General features: G+C 45.8%; 1 protein-coding gene across 5 annotated transcripts in view; it reads left to right on the top strand.

The window, feature by feature from the left end:
* Positions 1-24538, top strand: part of LOC121541873 (spectrin beta chain, non-erythrocytic 1-like) — a 118675-nt gene that overhangs the window by 51847 nt on the left and 42290 nt on the right. Inside the window, exon 1 of one of the 5 annotated variants that reach the window (XM_041851222.2) lies at positions 5818-6572. The exons of 3 other annotated variants lie outside the window; for them this stretch is intronic. In XM_041851222.2, coding sequence (XP_041707156.1) covers positions 6464-6572 — 109 coding nt within the window. In that variant the 5' untranslated portion in view covers positions 5818-6463. Of the gene's footprint in view, positions 1-5817; positions 6573-24538 lie in introns of those variants that run through there. One more of the 5 variants, XM_041851224.2, reaches the window with a different exon arrangement.

Raw genomic sequence — 24538 nt, 5'->3', positions numbered from 1 at the left:
ACTTCACGGTGGGCATGAGGTGCTTTTCGGCATACTCATCTTTTGTTTTACGCCAGACCCACTTAGAGTGTTTGTTGCCAAAAAGCTCAATCTTAGTCTCATCTGACCAAAGCACACGATCCCAGTTGAAGTCCCAGTGCCGCTTAGCAAACTCCAGACGTTTACGTTTGTGAGTGTTAGTGAGAAAAGGCTTTTTCCTTGCATGCCTCCCAAACAGCTTGTTGGCATGTAGAGAGCGTCTGATGGTTGTTTTGGAGACTTTGTGACCCCAAGATGCCACTCTTTGATGCAATTCTGTGACAGTGAGCTTAGGACTTTTTTTTACTTCTCTTACCATCCTCCTCACTGTGCGTTGTGGCAAGATAAACTTGGGACCTCTTCCAGCCTTGTTTGTCACTGTTCCAGTTGTTTTAAACTTCTTAATGATTCCCCTGACTGTAGATACGGGCAAGTTAAGGCGAGTGGCTATTTTCTTGTAGCCATTGCCTGACTTATGAAGGTCGACACAAATCTGCCTTACTTGAATGGTGTGTTCTCTTGTCTTTGCCATGTTGACAAATGGGTAAGAGAATTAGGCATCTGTGTCACGTCATATTTATACGCCAGGGAAACAGGAAGTCATGAATTACTAATTAAAAGTTCCTAGATACCCTGACCAACTTTAGCAACTACAGAAAAATATATTTTTAAAAAAATCAATTAAAATTTTCAGCGGAATTGTTAGGGGTGCCAATAATTGTGGGACACATGATTTCAAGTTTTTGTTTTTCTAAATGTGTGATTTTTTTTTTACCACCAAAGTAATGTACTTAAATAAAAGGTTGGATTTTTCTCTTTTTTTGCATTTGGGTTCTATGTTGTTTAAAAAAAAAGGAGAATTTTTGGAAGTCCTCGACCACATCTTAAACAGGGGTGCCAATAATAGTGGAGGGCACTGTAAGTATTTGACCCCTCTGCAAAACATGACTTAGTACTTGGTGGCAAAACCCTTGTTGGCAATCACAGAGGTCAGACGTTTCTTGTAGTTGGCCACCAGGTTTGCACACATCTCAGGAGGGATTTTGTCCATTTACATTTACATTTACGTCATTTAGCAGACGCTCTTATCCAGAGCGACTTACAAATTGGTGCATTCACCCTATAGCCAGTGGGTTAACCACTTTACAATACTTTTTTTTTTTTTTTTTTTTTTGGGGGGTAGAAGGATTACTTTATCCTATCCCAGGTATTCCTTAAAGAGGTGGGGTTTCAAATGTCTCCGGAAGGTGGTGAGTGACTCCGCTGTCCTGGCGTCGTGAGGGAGCTTGTTCCACCATTGGGGTGCCAGAGCAGCGAACAGTTTTGACTGGGCTGAGCGGGAACTATGCTTCCGCAGAGGAAGGGAGCCAGCAGGCCAGAGGTGGATGAACGCAATGCCCTCGTTTGGGTGTAGGGACTGATCAGAGCCTGAAGGTACGGAGGTGCCGTTCCCCTCACTGCTCCATAGGCAAGCACCATGGTCTTGTAACGGATGCGAGCTTCAACTGGAAGCCAGTGGAGTGTGCGGAGGAGGGGGGGTGACGTGAGAGAACTTGGGAAGGTTGAACACCAGACGGGCTGCGGCATTCTGGATGAGTTGTAGGGGTTTAATGGCACAGGCAGGGAGCCCAGCCAACAGCGAGTTGCAGTAATCCAGACGGGAGATGACAAGTGCCTGGATTAGGACCTGTGCCGCTTCCTGTGTAAGGCAGGGTCGTACTCTCCGAATGTTGTAGAGCATGAACCTGCAGGATCGGGTCACCGCCTTGATGTTGGCGGAGAACGACAGGGGTGTTGTCCAGGGTCACGCCAAGGCTCTTCGCACTCTGGGAGGAGGACACAACGGAGTTGTCAACCGTGATGGCGAGATCATGGAACGGGCAGTCCTTCCCCGGGAGGAAGAGCAGCTCCGTCTTGCCAGGGTTCAGCTTGAGGTGGTGATCCGTCATCCATACTGATATGTCGGCCAGACATGCAGAGATGCGATTCGCCACCTGGTTATCAGAAGGGGGAAAGGAGAAGATTAGTTGTGTATCGTCAGCGTAGCAATGATAGGAGAGGCCATGTGAGGATATGACAGAGCCAAGTGACTTGGTGTATAGGGAGAAAAGGAGAGGGCCTAGAACTGAGCCCTGGGGGACACCAGTGGTGAGAGCACGTGGTGCGGAGACAGCTTCTCGCCACGTCACTTGGTAGGAGCGACCGGTCAGGTAGGACGCAATCCAGGGAGTGAGCCGCGCCGGAGATGCCCAGCTCGGAGAGGGTGGAGAGGAGGATCTGATGGTTCACAGTATCAAAGGCAGCAGACAGGTCTAGAAGGACAAGAGCAGAGGAGAGAGAGTTAGCTTTAGCAGTGCGGAGAGCCTCCGTGACACAGAGAAGAGCAGTCTCAGTTGAATGACCAGTCCTGAAACCTGACTGGTTTGTCCCACTCCTCTTTGCAGATCTTCTCCAAGTCATTAAGGTTTCGAGGCTGACGTTTGGCAACTCGAACCTTCAGCTCCCTCCACAGATTTTCTATGGGATTAAGGTCTGGAGACTGGCTAGGCCACTCCAGGACCTTAATGTGCTTCTTCTTGAGCCACTCCTTTGTTGCCTTGGCCGTGTGTTTTGGGTCATTTTCATGCTGGAATACCCATCCACGGCCCATTTTCAATGCCCTGGCTGAGGGAAGGAGGTTCTCACCCAAGATTTGACGGTACATGGCCCAGTCCATCGTCCCTTAGCAGAAAAACACCCCCAAAGCATAATGTTTCCACCTCCATGTTTGACGGTGGGGATGGTGTTCTTGGGGTCATAGGCAGCATTCCTCCTCTAAAGACGGCGAGTTGAGTTGATGCCAAAGAGCTCGATTTTGGTCTCATCTGACCACAACACTTTCACCCAGTTCTCCTCTGAATCATTCAGATGTTCATTGGCAAACTTCAGACGGGCCTGTATATGTGCTATCTTGAGCAGGGGGACCTTGCGGGCGCTGCAGGATTTCAGTCCTTCACGGCGGAGTGTGTTACCAATTGTTTTCTTGGTGACTATGGTCCCAGCTGCCTTGAGATCATTGACAAGATCCTCCCGTGTAGTTCTGGGCTGATTCCTCACCGTTCTCATGATCATTGCAACTCCACGAGGTGAGATCTTGCGTGGAGCCCCAGGCAGAGGGAGATTGACAGTACTTTTGTGTTTCTTCCATTTGTGAATAATCGCACCAACTGTTGTCACCTTCTCACCAAGCTGCTTGGCGATGGTCTTGTAGCCCATTCCAGCCTTGTGTAGGTCTACAATCATGTCCCTGACATCCTTGGAGAGCTCTTTGGTGGAGAGTTTTGGAATCTGATTGATTGATTGCTTCTGTGGACAGGTGTCTTTTATACAGGGAACAAGCTGAGATTAGGAGAACTCCCTTTAAGAGTGTGCTCCTAATCTCAGCTCGTTACCTGTATAAAAGACACCTGGGAGCCAGAAATCTTTCTGATTGAGAGGGGGTCAAATACTTATTTCCCTCATTAAAATGCAAATCAATTTATAAATTTTTTGACATGCGTTTTTCTGGATTTTTTTGTTGTTATTCTGTCTCTCACTGTTCAAATAAACCTACCATTAAAATTATAGACTGATCATTTCTTTGTCAGTGGGCAAACGTACAAAATCAGCAGGGGATCAAATACTTTTTTCCCTCACTGTATGATCAATCCATCTGTCACAGAATCTTTGATCAGTCCATCTGTCACAGAATCTATGATCAGTCCATCTGTCACATGATCTATGATCAGTCCATCTGTCAAGAATCTATGATCAGTCCATCTGTCTCATGATCTATGATCAGTCCATCTGTCACATGATCTATGATCAGTCCATTTGTCACAGAATCTTTGATCAGTCCATCTGTCACATGATCTATGATCAGTCCATCTGTCACAGAATCTATGATCAGTCCATCTGTCACAGAATCTCGGAGGGACGGGGAGAGGAAAACATGGAGGGTATGAAAGTGCAGGTAATGGCCCTCAGTGTGGAGCCTGAACACTGACAGCCTCAACTCGACCATGATGCCTCTCATTGACCTGCAGAGTGTGGTTGTTTCACTCCTGTGGTGTCCGTAACAGACCTCTTTATCTTTATCTCTCTCTCTCTCTCTCTCGCTCTCTCGCTCTCTCGCTCTCTCGCTCTCTCTCTCTCTCTCTCTCTCTCTCTCTCTCTCTCTCTCTCTCTCTCTCTCTCTCTCTCTCTCTCTCTCTCTCTCTCGCTCTCTCTCGCTCTCTCTCGCTCTCTCTCTCTCGCTCTCTCTCGCTCTCTCTCGCTCTCGCTCTCGCTCTCTCTCGCTCTCGCTCTCTCTCGCTCTCTCTCTGTCTCTGTCTCTGTCTCTGTCTCTGTCTCTCTCTCTCTCTCTCTCTCTCTCTCTCTCGCTCTCTCTCTCTACATCTCTTCACTGACTGGAATCCCTAAGTGTTCAGTCTGTTCTGTGTTCTTGGGGAGAGAGGAATGTGCAGAAGACTAACCGAGTAGAGCCCCTAACAGCATCACAGTGTACAGTAGAGGCCTATCTGAGAGATACTATGTAGATCCTCCTCCAATATCTTCCCTCCTGGGGGTGGATCCCTCCTCTCTTCTCTTCCCCTGTCATATGGTTCACCCATCTCCCTCCCTGTTCACCGCTCCACTGTCTCACTCATGTCCATAGGCCAGATCATTAGCTGTAATTGAAGTGTGCTTCATACAGGAGCTCCTGCCAAATTGTTGCATGTATACTTTTCCCTGCACAGCAAGCGGACAAGCCGTTTATAGCGGAAGGAAGCCTCTTTATCCCGAGGCGTGAGCACGCACACGCACGCACACACACAGAGAGACCTGCCCTCCTCATTACTGGCCTGCATGTTAACAGGGATGTTTGATATATGGTCCGGGCTGCGATGCGTCCGCCACTGAGCTCTGTGCTCCTCTCATCACCCCTGGCGACGGTGACAGAACCCCTCACCCCCCAGTGAGAGGCCTGCATCTGTTCTCTGGGCCTCATTAAGCCACTTCCTTCTATAAAGTCCTGGTCACTCTGAAGCCCCTGGCCCCTAGATCTTCTGCTGAGAGCAGTCCACAGGTCCCCTATACTGTATGCCTTAACAGACATAACACAAAGCAGGCCAAACACAGCCTATAAAACAACAGATCTGAACACCAGTGTCCCCTGGATAGGGCAGGGCAGGCTGTAGGGCTATACCCTAGGGGCTCCTGTATGATTGGCACAGACACTGGCTCTGGTGTGCCATATCCAGGTCACTAGAGGACAATCTGCTGCTGCAGGAAAATGTTGAGCACAGCAATGAGAGCAATGCACACACCTGTTATCTAGACTATTATTTCTGAGGAATGTATTGACTTTTTTATTTTAGTAGCATTAAATAATTGACATGCAGGAAATCAATGCTGAGAGGTTTTGATTAGGTGGGTCTCAGTGGACAGTGATTGCTCAGTGAAACCACACACACATCCAAACACACACACACACACACACACACACACACACACACACACACTCTCTCTCTCTCTCCCCTGCTCGGGCAGGAAAGAGATGGTTGCTGCTGCTGACAGTTTCTCAACTACTTCCTTCCTGTCTTAACGGCTTATTTTAGTCCATTGCAGTGGGGCAGAAAGAGAATAGAGAGATCATGTGTAAAACAAAGACGGAGAGGATGAGAGAACAACAAACGTATTAGCTGACTACTGTGATACACCTCCTACACTACCTCCTTGGCATTTAAAAGGATTGGAACGATATACCTTCGGCCTCACCCTATTGTACCTTGCAGAATGGTTTAATCCACCTCTCCACTCCTCCTGCCGCCCCTCCTCCACTGATCCAGCCCTCTGCCTGCTCTTCCCTCAGGCTCCTCCCTTAAACACACCTTACGCTAATGCCACAGCAGCAGGCTCTGTTTACACAGCTATCCGACAATGGCCTTTTCTCCTGCTGTGTGTGTGTGAGGCTGAATGCGCGCTCAAAGTTAGGAGGAACGGCAGAGCCAGTGTGTGTGTCAGTGTGAATCTAAAGAGAACCTCTGCTGCCCTAAAGGTTTCTACTTTGCTGAGAGGAGTGTGGCAAAGACTTCAGAACAGGAGGTGAAAGAAACTAAGAAAAGAGAACATTTTGTTCTTAGTTAAAAACGTTCAGTGAAGAAGAAAACAAAGAAGGTGGAAGATAGGATGGCGTGCTCTGCCTTTACACTCTGGTAGAGAAGAAGGACTGGGATTTTAGGAGGGAAAACTGTGTCCATAAAAAACTGATTTTGGATTTGAAACCTGTAGATTATTGAGTAGAATCTACAGGGAGATAGCTAGCTCCTGTCCTGGGGACAGTCCTGCTGGCCCTGTGCTATGCTGGAGAGCCCACTGGCCCAGGCACGCTGCAGAGCTCCATACCTGAGGAGGTGATTTAGGCTGAGAGAGAGAGAGCTCCAACATGGAACTGGACCCACAGAGAGCGAGGGAGCCCTGTCTCTCCCCGGCAGCGTTTGTTAACCAGGTGCAATACTCCAACATCCTGGAAGGGAGGTTCAAACAGCTGCAAGGTAAAGCCAACTAATATTTTGACGCTATACTAGGCTGCCTGCCCTCGGGGAAGGTTGGATTAACACCTATTCTGGTATCTCCTAAACCTACTTGAATAAGAAATGAAAAAAAAAATTTAAGAGCTTTTTGGCTCCTGATGTATTATATATTATGTTGGGCTAGAGTGCAGAAGGTCCATCCAATATTCACCAGTTTAGAGAAATGGAGAGTGAAAAAATTTGTCCCCAAAAATGTTTTTTTTCCTTTATTCCTGGTGTGCGTGGTAACCTCTGGCCCGCTCCTAGAGTGTCCCCGTTTTTGTGGGCTGTGTTTTACAGGGTAGCTTCAGGCTCCTGTCCCAGGTCTAGCATCTTCAGAGCAGTTCGAGACACTGACTGGCTCCACCTGATCACCAGGCCACCTGGCCGTCCATATCCAATTACAGCCCTGGCCTCCGTCTGTGGCCTACGCCATGTGAGGTCCTGGGGAAGGAAGTCACCGTGGCCATAGTAAAGCAGGCACACAGTCAGACGAATACAAGTCAATAGCTGACTAACGTCTAGTTTTGCGATATTTCGTGGCAAAGGTGTAGATTTACCCATGCACTTGGTGATTCATTTAGGGCTTATCCCCTTATGCAAATATGGTAATCCCCTTTTTTAAGAAGGCCATAATAGGATTGAAGTGCTGTAGCAGATTAGCAGTAAGAACAGTGTAGTGTAGCTGTGTGTTATTGTGTTTATTTCGTCTATCTGGGTTGTGTGGGACCAGGTGTGCCTGGTTCCTATGAGCTGCACTACTCCCTAGTCATGGGCCATTAGGAAGGGTTATATTAGCAGAAGTGTTATGCAGTCAGTCAATGAAGCGATCACTAAAGATCACAACGTTTTGCCGGTTTTGTGTGCCTCCTCGTTGTCGTAAAGATTTACGAAACGTCGTCTGGAATGGAGCATGTTCATAGAGTTGACTTGTGGGGCAAGTCAACACACACCCTACATGTTTGACATTCTTTGTGTGCTCTAACGATATTTCACCTCCTGGATTGGGCAATCAGTCCAGTGTCACTAAAGGCTCGCACACATGACACCGAATGTGGATCTAACGTTCTTCTGCTGATCATTCAGCACGCTGTGTTTTAGGGACCACCCACTGTAGTCGTTATTGTTATTTGTTATTTATTCCTTGTCACTATTTTCTATTTTTATTTGATATTTATCTTTAACTCTACATTGTTGTTAAAGGACCCATAAGTAAGCATTTCACTGTTAGTCTACACATGTTGTTTACGAAGCATGTGACAAATAACATTTGATTTGATTTAGACGTCTGATCTGACTGCTGACATCTTTCACGCGATTCTACATGGAAAATCGGTGCGCATTCGGTTCGCAAATGACGTTCAGAGGTGCTAAGGACTCTCGGCCAGCAAACAGAGGGTTTGGGATTGATTTACTCCTTTAAATCCCCAAAGTATAACCTCCTTGACTCCCCCTCCTCACCATAGTTCAGTCCTGTGTGTCTGTTTTTGTCTGTCTGTGTGAGATCACCCCCTCCCCTTTACCAGTCAGCAGGATCTTCCTCTATGATAAACCCCTCACTTGAGATCCTATCTGTCACTTCCCATGTATTCAAAGAAAGTCAACATTTGTGTGTGTGTGAGAGTGACACACCCATTCCATTTGCTGACAGGGGCTACACAATGGCTTAGGTGGAGTTAAAATGGGTATGTAGTGCATGGTAAGTCTATGCTATCTTACATGTCCCTCCACTTGAAAAGACACAAAGCCTAAATCCCACCAATCAGTGTAAAGGTCAGAGTTGAGGACTGTTAGCTCTGCTCATAGGAGGATCCTACTCTTTTTCAGCAGGCTGGCGTGAAGTCGGAAATTTGCCTAAAGGTGTCTCAGAAGCTAGGTTTCCATCCAATTGGCGACAGATTTTCATTCTAAAATCTGCATAAAAACATAATGCGCATTTTCCCACCAGAGATGTTTCCATGAAATTGACCTGTTGCGGATAAAAGGCTGTGCATGATGACGTAGTGCACATAAAAATACATTTTGAGGTTAAATTCCCATGTTAAATACGTTTCCATTGCATTTTCAACTCTACTGATGGGTTTTGTCACAAAAAAATGTGCGTTATAGGCTTAGCGAATGTACCCACTCTGGTCTTGGCAACAGCTCGCAGATACAGGAGAGGAGATGTAGGCTACTGAACTTGAAGCAGTGAATTCTGAGAGTGTGAATAATGTAACAGAGGTGTTTTTAATACAAAATAGGCCTAGGCTTACACATACAAAGCAGAACGACGACCTTTTCCAAATAATCTGTGGGACCAACAGATATTTTCATCCCAAAGTTGTCTGTCTGACCACCTGCTCCCTCCCACAGCATGGAAAATAACGACCATGCTGCAATGACCTCTGTTGTGACCCGCAGGTCCCTCGGGCATCCCGCGGGAATGTAGCCCTCTACCCCCAACGACTTTCTTGAGATCAATTACATGTCATTCTTCACCCTCAAGACTGTGAAATACATTTTTCCCATTGGCAAAACATACTAAACATGGTAAAGAATAAACTACCACCACTGGGTGAATGTGTAACGGTTGAAAGGACTGTTGCTGAGTGTTTGTTGTTTCTTGGGAGAATGCTGCCCCCTCCACCACCACAGTACAGCACAGATCAGATCATGTTAACCGTGTGTTCATCATAAGAAGTTAAGCCAGGAGCCCTGGTTGTTTTACATGGAAAACACTTCTTGTTTAACATGGCAAACAAAACCATTCACTTCAAAAAAGGACTGTAAGTCCACTATTAGCCCTGTTCAACTGACGATACCAGTCTGGTGACCTAGTGGCTCAACACAGACAACACACATGCTAAATGATACAATGAATCATCACTATAACCAACCCAATGTTGGTTTAGTAAAGCGTTAACGGTATTGAGTGCCATGTTGATAGGCATGGTGAATTTGGTTAGGTAGTGTGTCATGGTCCAAAGGGTCACTATCCCTGGTGCCAGTCACCTCTGCGTAAACACTGATGTGATGGACAGGAAGGACAGCTCAGGAGCCATTAGTAGTGTGGCTCTATTCAAACAGAAGGAAAGGACAGGAATAGATACACTCATTTTTAGAGAGCGAGACACATCTGTTGTGTTCGGGAGCTTGTCAAAGGATATAATGTGGCCAATTTGGTACCAACATTTTCAGGAATAAGGGAACAACATTTTAGTCCAGTGTCACTAAAGGCTCGCACACATCACACCAAATGTGGATCTAGCGTTCGTCTGCCGATCATACCTTCAACACGTACAACTATAGGGTGGAGCTGTTCTACCTGATTGAAACACACATATAACCATAAAACCATTGATTAAATCCTGCTGTTGACCAGATAAGAGGTTAGAGAATGCCAGTTTCTTAGACCGGGGATAAGGGTCATTCCAACGGTCATTACACACCTTGTGGAATTGATTTGAAAATAATGATATTGCATTGTCACAGTCTTACATAAGGGTGAGGTTTGAGTGTGATCTATATGATAACAGTGGTATGCTAGTTCCTGTAAGGTAGAATGTAATGGTTAAACTGATAGCATGGTCCATAGAGATATTAAGTGAAAAAAGCTGTCAATCCAAAGGTCACAGCACAGGGGCTTTTTGAATCCTCTTCAGACCAGAATGGCTGCCTTAACATAATTGGAGTAGGTAGAGGAGATAGAGGCCATCATTGTGGCTAACTTTGGTCTCAGGCAACCTGATGCACTGTAGTAGTGTAGGCTAATTCTTATGTAGATACAGATTAAGTTCTTGTCACCTAATCGCGATTGTGCCCATTTGGAGCATTTAAGCCCTGTGGAGTCGACGTAAATGTTAAGGGATTATGAGACTTGGTCCGGTCTTCCTTCCTCAGGCTATTGGCACGCTTGGGCTCCATTTCCTCAGCATTTTGCTCCTTTACTTTATTTAAGAAGTGAATAGGCACTTGAGGAGATCCATGTCCCATTCTAGGGTCACATTACAGATTTAGTAGCAGGCTATCCATGGACTCTACAGTAACTGATGCGTTCCAGCAGGTATATCTCACCGGTCATCCCCAAAGCCAACACCTCCTTCCAGTTCTCTGCTGCAAATGACTGGAACGAACTGCAAATATCTCTGAAGCTGGAGACACTTATCTCCCTCACTAACTTTAAGCATCAGTTGTCAGAGCAGCTTACCGATCACTGCACTTGTACACAGCCCATCTGTAATTAGCCCACCCAACTACCTCATCCCCATATTGTTATTTATTTTGCTCATTTGCACCCCTGTATCTCTATTTGCATCATCTTCTGCGCATCTATCACTCCAGTGTTAATACTAAATTGTAATTATTTTGCACTATGGCCTATTTATTGCCTTACCTCCATAACTTACTACATTTGCACAGACTGTATATAGATTTTCTATTGTGTTATTGACTGTATGTTTTGTTTATTCCATATCGCACTGCTTTGCTTTATCTTGGCCAGGTCGCAGTTGTAAATGAGAACTTGTTCTCAACTGGCTTACCTGGTTAAATAAAGGTGAAATAAAATAAAAAATAAAACTCTAGATTACTAAACCTCCAAGTCCTAGTGAAGGCACCTCCCAGCTAGAGGCCTCCAGCTCAGAGTCACATTTCCAAATGATACCTTATCGACAAGAATGCTTTTGTTGACACAGTTGTATTTTTATTTACCGTTTCCTACTTGAGAAAGTAGCATAAGAATGACGTTTGGGGGGGCTTGAGGGCGTTTAGTTGCTCCCTGCATGCCGGTTGACGCCCATTTTGGGTCCAGATGTTATTATGACTGAGGGATGCCTCTGCTTTGCCTCCATCCCACGGGACTGGCCTTGGCCGCCCCCCTCTGCCCCTTCTCTCCCCACTAGCAGACCCTTCTCTCCCCACTATCAGGCGCAGCTGCACATGGCAGAGAGAGAAGCCTTGACCTGGGCAGGGTCCATAGCTCCACCTTCCCCAGTCACCATGAGACTGGCCTACTAAGTCAAGACAAGTTTAACCTCTCTTACTTTAAATTGTCCTCTGTTTCTCTCGTTCAGTGTTTTTATTGGGGTTTACGTGGACAGAGCTGGCACCAGATCAGGCAACACACTCCATTAGTTTTTATGCCTGTGCCCACAAACTGTAAAGAATTAAAAATAACCGGCGTCACACGTGGCTAGTCTGTGGTGGAGCAGCACGGAGGGCTGGGTCACATCTCAGCCCTACTCTGTGAAGTCTTCAGCAGTATGGGCGGTTATGTTATTGTAGAGGGGAGCAGGTGTGTTTTTGTGTCCTTCTGCATTTGTCCTTCAGCATGCTATCCTTTTGCAGAAATCTTTAGTCTGCTGTCATGCTCTAATGTGAATTTCAGGAGAAGTCCTTGCCCTGGCGCTAGTACAGTTAATATGACAGCAGCACACACTGTGCCTGTTCAGCCAGCCATCTTGCTGTGCTGTCCTTGGCTAACCCACAGAGGACAGGTGAGCCGTGGCTAACAAAGACATAGCACTGTACTGACAGGGGACTATAAATGGTTGCTGAAGAAAAATGCCATCGGTTGAATTGATCCCTGTACCAACTCTAAAGATTTTGGATATGTTACAAACACAGCCGTTGCCACATTAGTCTTTCTCAGAGACTCAGTGTTTTGGTGGAGCCTGTGTGTAGAAGCTATGTGTGTTTCGCTCAAAGTCTGGAGGTAGTGGTGTGTGTGGTTTAGGCTGCCTTTGATCTCAGACATCTCTGCTTGTGTAGTGACAGTTGGAGCAGTTAGTGTTGTCATGAGGGTGTGTTGGTGGTTGCCTGCTATTCCCTCACTTCCTCTCCTCTTTAGGTGTGTTTGTCTCCATCGATTTCTATACAACTCAGTTATCATACGTAGAGGGACCTGGTTGGATGCAACATTTCCTGTGATGCCTTTATTACCTAAACTGGTTATGTGAACCAAACCGTTGCTCGACCTAACTTTGCATTTTCAAACATGGATGGGTACCTACACACACACACACACTAATAAACAACGCAACATACAGTAAGCCTATCAGTACGCTGCATATTCCTCTAACACATGCATACTTCTAGCCCAGCATTCATCACTTTTATACTCTATTTACATTTACCAAGGCGGATTACAAGTCAAGGCACAGTTTTTCCCGAGCTGAACATTCGCTTGAATACAGAATAACAAGCAAACACATCAGAAAGTTAAATGTTAAACTACACAGAACAGAATTACAGTAAAAGGAATTGAAATCATTCATTACAATTCAAATGAATGCCGCCAGAATAAAGCCTCTCGTAAACAGATGTCGTCAGTCTAACGTCATGATGTGGTCTTACCTGTCTCCATAAATAATAGCCAGATTCTTTCTCTCTAGGCACCAGAGAGGGCTGTCAGACTGGGGCTGGTGGTGAGGTCCTCTGTAGTGCCCTTGGGCCTTGGGCAGGATCCTCATAATATCAGTGGGGAGTGTATGACAGAAGGCCGTAAAAGCTGACTGACTGATTGATGCTGGTAGTTTCCTTTTGACCAGAGGTTCTGGTATTGGTTACACAAGCAGGCAGGGAGAGGGAGGGAGGGAGAGGGAGAGAGAGAGAGAGAGAGAGAGCAAATTGACCACAAGTAAGCCCAATGAGATTGTATTTGAAAATAACAATCATTTCATATCTTGATTACATTGAGACACGATCCCATATATCTCTCTTTTTATTTGTAGGACTACTTGGGAACAGATTTCCTGGATTTATTTTTCTAACCAAAAACTCCAATCTTTAAAAATATATAATAAGAATAATAATAATAATCACTTGCAGGCCAGTTTTTGACCCCCGGGTCGCCTGTTGCTGACCCCTGCTTTACAGGGGCAGTAGGGATGAAGTACTTTGTAGGAAGGAACCCTGAAGGGTGATAGAGGGGGAGAGAGATGAAAGGAGAAGAAGAGGACTCAGGAGAGTAATGATTAGCAGACAGCCAATACCAGGCAGGCTGGCTAGATGCTTGTTTTGAATATGTGTGCTGCTGGGGAATGTTGTGAACCAATTCATCTGCAGAGAACACTGGTCAGTGGTAGTAGGAAAACAGTACTAAGGAAACACACACACACAGGATGTGTTGAGTTCTAATCAATTGCTCCTAATATCAATTGTACCTAGATATCTACACTGCTCAAAAAAATAAAGGGAACACTTAAACAACACAATGTAACTCCAAGTCAATCACACTTCTGTGAAATCAAACTGTCCACTTAGGAAGCAACACTGATTGACAATACATTTCACATGCTGTTGTGCAAATGGAATAGACAACAGGTGGAAATTATAGGCAATTAGCAAGATACCCCCAATAAAGGACTGGTTTTGCAGGTGGTGACCACAGACCACTTCTCAGTTCCTATGCTTCCTGGCTGATGTTTTGGTCAGTTTTGAATGCTGGCGGTGCTTTCACTCTAGTGGTAGCATGAGACGGAGTCTACAACCCACACAAGTGGCTCAGGTAGTGCAGCTCATCCAGGATGGCACATCAATGCGAGCTGTGGCAAGAAGGTTTGCTGTGTCTGTCAGCGTAGTGTCCAGAGCATGGAGGCGCTACCAGGAGACAGGCCAGTACATCAGGAGACGTGGAGGAGGCCGTAGGAGGGCAACAACCCAGCAGCAGGACTGCTAGAGCCCTGCAAAATGACCACCAGCAGGCCACAAATGTGCATGTGTCTGCTCAAACAGTCAGAAACAGACTCCATGAGGGTGGTATGAGGGCCCGACGTCCACAGGTGGTGGTTGTGCTTACAGCCCAACACCGTGCAGGACGTTTGGCATTTGCCAGAGAACACCAAGATTGGCAAATTCACCACTGGCGCCCTGTGCTCTTCACAGATGAAAGCAGGTTCACACTGAGCACGTGACAGACGTGACAGAGTCTGGAGACGCCGTGGAGAACGTTCTGCTGCCTGCAACATCCTCCAGCATGACCGGTTTGGCGGTGGGTCAGTCATGGTGTGGGGTGGCATTTCTTTGGGGGGCCGCACAGCCCTCCATGTGCTCGCCAGAGGTAGCCTGACTGCCATTAGGTAACGAAATGAGATCCTCAGACCCCTTGTGAGACCATATGCTTGGCCCTGGGTTCCTCCTAATGCAAGACAATGCTAGACCTCATGTGGCTGGAGTGTGTCAGCAGTTCCTGCAAGAGGAAGGCATTGATGCTATGGACTGGCCCGCCCGTTCCCCAGACCTGAATCCAATTGAGCACATCTGGGACATCATGTCTCGCTCCATCCACCAACGCCACGTTGCACCACAGACTGTCCAGGAGTTGGCGGATGCTTTAGTCCAGGTCTGGGAGGAGATCCCTCAGGAGACCATCCGCCACCTCATCAGGAGCATGCCCAGGCGTTGTAGGGAGATCATACAGGCACGTGGAGGCCACACACACTACTCAGCCTCATTTTGACTTGTTTTAAGGACATTACATCAAAGTTGGATCAGCCTGTAGTGTGGTTTTCCACTTTAATTTTGAGGGTGACTCCAAATCCAGACCTCCATGGGTTGATAAATTTGATTTGCATTGATAATTTTTGTGCGATTTTGTTGTCAGCACATTCAACTATGTAAAGAAAAAAGTATTTAATAAGATGATTTCATTCATTCAGATCTAGGATGTGTTATTTTAGTGTTCCCTTAATTTTTTTGAGCAGTGTATTACACTTCCTTAGTAATCTTACCCCTCTCTCAGTCCTAAGTCCACCCTGTGCCCTGTCCTCTGTCCTCAAGGCAGCCCTGTGCCCTGTCCTCTGTCCTCAAGGCAGCCCTGTGCCCTGTCCTCTGTCCTCAAGGCAGCCCTGTGCCCTGTCCTCTGTCCTCAAGGCAGCCCTGTGCCCTGTCCTCTGTCCTCAAGGCAGCCCTGTGCCCTGTCCTCTGTCCTCAAGGCAGCCCTGTGCCCTGTCCTCTGTCCTCAAGGCAGCCCTGTGCCCTGTCCTCTGTCCTCAAGGCAGCCCTGTGCCCTGTCCTCTGTCCTCAAGGCAGGTTCTGTTGCACCTGGCACTGGACTAGGGTTACAGCACCAGCACCACTATAGGTTCTGTTCCACCTGGCACAGGACTGGGGTTACAGCACCAGCACCACTATAGGTTCTGTTCCACCTGGCACAGGACTGGGGTTACAGCACCAGCACCACTATAGGTTCTGTTCCACCTGGCACTGGACTGGGGTTACAGCACCAGCACCACTATAGGTTCTGTTCCACCTGGCACTGGACTAGGGTTACAGCACCAGCACCACTATAGGTTCTGTTCCACCTGGCACAGGACTGGGGTTACAGCACCAGCACCACTATAGGTTCTGTTCCACCTGGCACTGGACTAGGGTTACAGCACCAGCACCACTATAGGTTCTGTTCCACCTGGCACAGGACTAGGGTTACAGCACCAGCACCACTATAGGTTCTGTTCCACCTGGCACAGGACTAGGGTTACAGCACCAGCACCACTATAGGTTCTGTTCCACCTGGCACAGGACTAGGGTTACAGCACCAGCACCACTATAGGTTCTGTTGCACCTGCCACTGCATGACAGATGGGCTGGACAGACTACAACTGATAAGCCATGACATGGAGCAGACTAGAATATCGTAGAAGCAGTAAGAAGTGGAAAAGGTGGACATGTTCACCCATCAATCATCTCTCTCTGTGTCTCTGGTAGACATGCTGTAATCATCAGTACTGGCACATGGCTGAAGGACTGTTCTGACATATTGTGTTGGGCCACAGAGAGCGTGTTGTCTATACAGCGCCTCAATAAGTTTGCTCTCAATATGGTGTAAAGAAGACATTTTCAAAATGACACCATTCGTCTTAGACAGTCATGAGAATACCAGACCCTAAAGGGCTCTAGACACTCTACGCAAACAGAGCGATGGAACGTAGTCCTACATTTACTGAACCAAAATATAAACGCAACATGTAAAGTGTTGGTCCCATGTTTCATGAGCTGAAATAAAAGATCCCAGAAATGTTCCACACGCACAAAAAGCTAATTTCTCTCTAATATGGCGTCGTGTGGGCGAGCGGTTTGCTGATGTCAACATTGTGAACAGAGTGCCCCATGGTGGCAGTGGGGTTATGGTATGGGCAGGCATAAGCTACGGACAACGAACACAATTGCAATTTATCGATGGCAATTTCAATGCACAGAGATGCCGTGACAAGATCCTGAGGTCCATTGTTGTGCCATTCATTTGCCGCCATCACCTCATGTTTCAGCATGATAATGCACGGCCCCATGTCGCAAGGATCTGTACACAATTCATGGAAGCTGAAAACGTCCCAGTTCTTCCATGGCCTGCATACTCACCAGACATGTCACCCATTGAGCTGTTTGGGATGCTCTGGATAGACGTGTACGACAGCGTGTTCCAGTTCCCGTCAATATCCAGCAACTTCACACAGCCATTGAGGAGGAGTGGGACAACATTCCAGTGGCTACAATCAACAGCCTGAATAACTCTATGCGAAGGAGATGTCACGCTGCATGAGGCAAATGGTGGTCACTACAGATACTGACTGGTTTTCTGATCCACAGATGCCTTTAAAGGCATCTGTGACCAACAAATGCATATCTGTATGCCCAGTCATGTGAAATCCATAGACTAGGGCCTAATGAATTTATTTCAATTGAATGATTTCCTTATATGAACTGTAACTCAGTATAATCTTTGAAATTGTTGCATGTTGCATTTATATTTTTGTTCAGTGTAGTTCTACATACTTTTGTGGCGCTGAATTTTTGGAACTGACCGTATACGACAGTTTAGCAGGCTTTAAGGTTATGAAGACTCTAGAGATGAGTTAGTTACTAAAGCTGCTGTCAAGCAGCGAGATCAAACATGTCAGGCTCCATAAAGCCAAATGGAGGCGTTCCTAAAGAGACACAACTTTATGTTCTGAACAAGTAATACCCTGCTGAGACCATGCCAAGGAACCAGGTAGCAGAGGATTTATTAAGGGCAGGAAAGTTATCTCTGAAATTATAAACCATATCAGTGCAGTCAAGCATCATGATGTTTTCAAGTGGACTCACTTCCTCAACTTCAGATGATGAAGGTCCTGTTGCTCTCATCCATAATCGTCAACGCGGTTGATAATGGCTGACCATGGCCGTGACCCCACTCTCCAAGGGTGTCTCGGGGGAGTTGGGATACGCAAAAAAACACATTTCCATTTGAAACAGGACAAATATAAGCACCCACCAAATTATTATTTTACGGCTTGTCATTTTTCTTCCCCCATTGCTCTGACAGTAGATGACATACAGTAGTGAGATGTCAGGGTATAGTCAAACTCTGTTATGTGGGCTACATGTTACAATGTACTACTATAGCTACCTGCCAGGGAGGTTCATTATCAGCCCATCTGAACTGAAGGCTCCAGCCCAGGCTCCAGGCTCAGCCTGCATGGGCCTCACAGACACAGGATTAGTACTGGCAGCATTTCTGCCTGGATTACCTCCGGATCACCATTATTATTATTATTATTATCATCAGTGTTGCAATACAGATGCCATCAGGTTTTGTTGGGGTTAAATTGGAGGGTAGCAGGTCTGACTCAGGCAGTCTTGCTATACAGTGGACACCACACAAGGTACCATTGTGTAGCATTATAGCTTGGAGCACGGTTTCATAATACACTAATATGAATACTGTCCTCCCATTTCCCCTCTGGGCAAATACTTACAGCTGCCTGCCTGAGACAAACACCACCAAGGTGCCTATACATTCACACCCTAGAATGCATGTGAATACCACACACAAACGTCACACAAATACACTTTGAAAACAGGTCATTATGACAGGACAGTGGTACAGTTTGTTCTTAAACACTGTGCATTTAAGCATTTTACATAGCTGATGAAGGATTTGTGGGTGCTTAGTGACATAAGCAAACGCAACAGAGCTCTGTGGTATGTATCCTCCGTACCGGGCCTGTTATTAGGAGAAGTGGAGCAGCTAGACAATCGGCCTGGTTTCTGTTAGCCCCCTGCTATTACCTCCACCTCCTCCTCTGGGTGCTGTCACAACATGACCGGTGTCAGGAGGAATGTACCCACCTCCACTCCACACCCTCCCAGCAGCAGTATAATCCACCTCCAGTGGCTCGTTGACAAGGTTGCACCTACAGCTCCCCACCCTACCTATGGAAAGGTAACCGCACGCTTGGCTCAGCTCAGAGGGAAACCCACACGCTATTGTGCGGAGCTTATTGTGTGAGAGAGAATAAGACGCGAGGGTGAAGAAGCTATTATTAACTGTTCATTTTTGGGAGTGCCAGGGCAGGTATGATGCCGAGGGGAGAGGGTAGGTTTGTGTAGGGTTGCAAAATTCTGGGAACTTTCAATAAATTCCCTGGTTTCCCAGAACTCCTAGGTGTGTGACATGGCAGATGTTCTCACAAAGACCCAGGACAAACAACAACAGTGCCCTCCGCCTTGTGCAGTACACATAACCTCCCTGGCCTCTGGATCCATTATAGTATCTCAGTAGCATATTATTCCATCCTATCACAGTGTTTACCTTGAGAACAGGACAGTCAAGAGTAAGTGTGTGTGTCCATGACAACCTTGTGGCTGGGCCTTGAGAAATACTTCACTATTCCTGACTCCCTGTTCTCAGATACCAGGCTCCACAGCTTTCTGTCCCAAGTTTCCAAGTATGGCTAGTATCTAATCAACCTTATCTGTTTCCTTGAGTTTGACCCTAGCTGTCTGTGGTCAGAGAACAGTGAGGTAAAGTACATGGGTGGGTCTGTGAATGTTTCTGTATTCAATTCCAGTTCTGTTTTTGTGCATAGATGCATAGGTGTGTAAGTACACGCACAATTGTTTGTGTGTACTTGTGTGTCAAGTCAGGTCATAACAGTCATAGGCTTCATGCCCATAGAAGGCACAAGGGCACGTGCTCCATCAGATGTGTCCTGTAAAAAAATAAAAATAAAAATAGGTTTAACATTTCTCAACCTCATAACTAGCTACCAAGAAGCCATTTCAGGAAATCAATGAAGTTAGAGTAGCTAGCTTGTCTAACTATCTTAGCTGGCAAGCCTGCTGGCAAGGTTGGTAGACAAAAAAAAAAAAGTTAGCAAGCAATAACTAAATGTACTGAATAATAATATGAAATATGACTCACATTCCTTTCAATCATTTACCCAGAGATGCAGAGAAGCATATTTTAGTTTCTTTAAGAAAATAGCCACCAGTCAGGAGGATACAGACAGCTCAAGAGGTATTCATGCTTAGATATGCAGAAAAATAAACATTTTTTACATAGAATTAAGCATAATTATTATGGCTCTAGATTGCAGGAAAAAGCTGTTTCAGGTGTTTGAAAAATGAAAATTCTCCAACTTATGGACGAGGGGGCTTAGCCCCCCTCCGGACCAACCCCCCAGCCATCCTCACATACTTTGTGCCCCCCTCATATTTTGGGGGTGCAAGCAACCCCACGCCCCTGATAACAGTTCTTAAGCTGCAGATAATCATCTGTGTTTTGATGTACTGCTGCTGTGTGCCTATCTTTCCTACTCTCAATCTCTGGCCAAGCCTTGAGGCAAACACACAAAAGAGAGGGAGGGAGGCTTCTCAAGGGTTAAAAAAGGAAAGACAAGAAAATGCTTTTGCGGCTAGAAAAGGTCACCTCGAAATGTCACGATTCACACTTGAATTACAGTGAGGTACAGCCGCCGGAGGGGTTATAGGCTGGAAGCTTTAAAAGGAGGGTGGTGCTTGAAATCCTTGTTCTTCCTCTGTTAACCATGGTTACCTGCAAGGAAACACGTGCTGTCATCATTGTTTTGCACAAAAAGGGCTTCACAGGCAAAGATATTGCTGCAAGTAAGATTGCACCTAAATCAACCATTTATCAGATCATCAAGAACTTCAAGGAGAGAGGTTCAATTGTTGTGAAGAAGGCGTCAGGGTAGGAGTGGGCGATATACCGGTTTGATAGTAAAAACCGGTATTGTGCCGCGCCATGATATGGATTTAGCAATATCATGGATACCGCGATTTATTCAGAATTCATAAATTCGAATTTTGCATCAATATTTTTTTGTTCCAAATTTCAACTGAGTGATAGTACTAAGTAGCTACATCTTTTTTTTTTTTTTTTATCCAACCTTTCTTGGTTCTTACGAATAAAAGAATGTATGTTAATATGTTGACCTATTTTTATGAGCGCACGTCGCATGCACTTGTTGCACGCATGTAGTGCTAGCAACAAAGAAGTGTGCAGGCAGCTGCAGTTAGGAGGCAGGTTAACTATTGGGGGAAAACTTTACAATCCAGGATGAGCGAAAACACAGAAATTGATGTTGCTCAAGAGCAGGAGGATAAATTGGTTAAGAAGAAAGGGGCACCTCTGTTGTTTGGAACTGGTTTGGCTTTAAAATCTCCGACCCCGACCAAAACACTACCCTATGCAAGTTGTGTCGTCGTGTTGTCTTAGCAAAAGGTGGAAACACGACCAACCTGTTCAATCACTTAAAAAACATACATGTCCGTGAGTATGAACAATGCACCAGAATGCGTGAGACAGTAAGCCCAGGAGCTCGCCCGAAGACAAGCCAGACTCGCACTCAACAATCAATTATATCATCATTTGCTGCCGGTACTTGCTATGAGAAGACGAGCAAAAAATGGATAGACATCACAGCTGCGATTACAAATCACATAGCGAAGGACATGGTACCGATTCAAACTGTGGAGAAAGAGGGGTTCAGAAAGTTGATTCAAACTCTGGACCCAAGATATGAGATCCCGAGCCGCAAATATTTTAGCCAAAAATGCCTGCCACAGCTTTACACAGAATGCTGGGACAGAGTTTACAGTGAGATAAATAACATTCCATTCTTCTCCACTACTGCCGATCTATGGTCAAGTCGTACCACAGAACCTTATATAAGCCTCACAATCCATTACATAGACGGTGACTGGAAACTGAAAAGTAAGTGCCTACAGACGTCTTATTTCCCAGACGACCACACCGGGGAAATAATTGCAGGTGGGCTGAGGGACATACTGTCGTCCTGGGGATTAAAAAGAGTCGCGTCAAGTTTGTATGACGACCGACAGCGGATCGAACATGATCAAGGCATTGCAGCTGAACAAGTGGGCAAACCTTGGATGTTTCGGACACAGGCTGCACAATGCTATTGGTAAGTTTCAGGACTGTAGCCTAGGCCTACCCTGTATGATGCTTATTATTAAGAAAAAATACAGCTCACATCAGCCATGTACCGTAGGCTAAATCTAAGCACATCAGATTTGTAAAATGTGTAACAGTTGAATGTAAATGCCGTAAATCCTCAAACAAAGATTAAAAGTTATATTGTATTGTGATTTCTATATAAAAATGCATTATTATTAATTATTATTGTATTGTGATTCGATTATTTTTCACCCTATTATTTTGATTTCTTATTCCCAATTTCCAGAGAGGAGTGTCCAAAACGCTCCCGGGCCACAGGGGTGTGCGATTTCCCGGGCCACAGGGGTTTGCAAAAAGGTGGTTAGCACGTTCTCATACAGCTGGAAAAAGCAGAAGGCCCTGATGACAGCACAGAATGAACTAAGCCTGCCCCTGCACAAGCTCATCACAGAATCTCCGACAAGGTGGGGATCTCGTCTGAAAATGATGGAAAGAGTCCTGGAGCAGGAAAAGGCCATTACACAGGTCCTGGCAGGGGACAAAAGACACGGCACCTTGTACCTACCTGGCAAGACATCCAGGTCTTGGAATCAGTCACAGCAGCACTGAAGCCACTCCAGGACTTTACAGATGCCCTGTCAGGAGAAGCGTATGTGAGCGTGTCCTATTTGAAGCCTGTCATCAATCTGTTAAATGCAGAGGTTCTAAATCTGAGCAAGGACGATACAGAACTGACCAAAGAGATCAAGATCAAGGTTCTTGATTACTTGAATAACAAGTACACTGACCCTGCAACAGATGAGCTGCTCTCCATGGCTACCTTTCTAGATCCAAGGTTCAAGACCAGGTACATGTCCGCTGAGAAACTGGAGGACATTAAGGTATTTATTCATTTGTTCTTGTTTTATTGCTTCAAATGTAAAGCACTTTGGGCTGCATTTTATGTATGAAAGGTGCTATACAAATAAAGTTTAATTATTTTCATTTTTTAAGGTGAGAGCTGCCTCAGAGACCGAAGCCCTCCTGGTGGAGAACACAGCCCTGGGAAAATCGTCTCTTGCAGAGGATCACACTGACAGGGAGAAAGAAGCTTCCACTGCTCATCAATCAGGCAAGAAGCCCAAGAAGAGCCTTGGGAGCTTCTTTAAGCAGACCAGCAGTGCACCTGCCTCATGTTCAGAGAGGCAGATCATTGAGCAAGAGCTGAATAGCTACATTCTGGCAACGGCAGCAGACAGCGAGTCTGATCCTTTGGAGTGGTGGCGATTTCACGGATCTAATTTTCCACGTGTGAGTTGTCTGGCAAAGAAATACTTATGCATCCCTGCCACAAGTGCCCCCTCTGAGAGGGCATTCAGCACTGGGGGCAATGTGGTGACATGTCACAGGGCAGCACTAAAGCCAGAAACAGTCAACATGCTGGTATTCCTGGCACGGAACTTGTGAAGAAAGTTCTAGTGAAGATTTGTTGATATTGTTGATAATTGATGGTTGAGGCTTGAAAGGTTTAGTTTCAAACGGTTAGTTTTTTACATATCTACGGACCGTAGCCAAAACAAACACACGTATTTGAATTTGTAATTACCTTATTTTCTTTATCTCCTGTTATTTTTTATTTAATTTTACTTAATATCTAATTTATATATATATATATATATATAGGCCTACCTACCTCATGTTTACGGAATGCATGTTTGCACAATACAAATAAAAACTTTTCAGGTCCATACGGTCCAATGCCTCACTCTTTCTGGTTATATAAGGTTCAAATACATATTTTTCCTTAACTAATATAATTTAACCAAGAAGGGATATTAAAATGTGATTCATATTTTTTTACGTCATATATCGTGATATCATATCGATATCGTCTGGACAGTGGAAAATATCGTGATATGAATTTTAGCTCATATCGCCCACCCCTACGTCAGGGCGCCCAAGAAAGTCCAGCAAGCGCCAGGACCGTCTCCTAAAGTTGATTCAGCGGCGGGATCAGGGCACCACCAGTGCAGAGCTTGCTCAGGAATGGCAGCAGGCAGGGCGAGTGCATCTGCACGCACAGTGAGGCAAAGACTTTTGGAAAGATGGCCTGGTGTCAAGAAGGGCAGCAAAGAAGCCACTTCTCTCCAGGAAAAACATCAGGGACAGACTGATATTCTGCAAAAGGTACAGGGATTGGACTGCTGAGGACTGGGGTAAAGTCATTTTCTCTGATGAATCCCCTTTCCGATTGTTTGGGGCATCCGGAAAACACCTTGTCCGGAGAAGACAAGGCGAGCGCTACCATCAGTCCTGTGTCATGCCAACAGTAAAGCATCCTGAGAACATTCATGTGTGGGGTTGCTTCTCAGCCAAGGGAGTGGGCTCACTCACAATTTTGCCTAAGAACACAGCCATGAATAAAGAATGGTGCCAACACATCCTCCGAGAGCAACTTCTCCCAACCATCCAAGAACAGTTTGGTGACGACCAATGCCTTTTCCAGCATGATGGAGTACCTTGCCATAAGGCAAAAGTGATAACTAAGTGGTTCTGGGAACAAAACATAGAAATGTTGGGTCCATGGCCAGGAAACTCACCAGACCTTAATCCCATTGAGAACTTGTGGTCGATCCTCAGGAGGCGGGTGGACAAACAAAAACCCACAAATTCTGACAAACTCCAAGCATTTATTATGCAAGAATGGGCTGCCATCATTCAGGATGTGGCCCAGAAGTGAATTGACAGCATGCCAGGGCGGATTGCAGAGGTCTTGAAAAAGAAG

The sequence above is a fragment of the Coregonus clupeaformis genome, chromosome 27, assembly GCF_020615455.1.
Source record: "Coregonus clupeaformis isolate EN_2021a chromosome 27, ASM2061545v1, whole genome shotgun sequence".
Taxonomy (NCBI): Eukaryota; Metazoa; Chordata; class Actinopteri; order Salmoniformes; family Salmonidae; genus Coregonus; species Coregonus clupeaformis.
The sequence above is the reverse complement of the archived record's forward strand: the minus strand, read 5'-3'. Positions and strand labels throughout refer to the sequence as shown.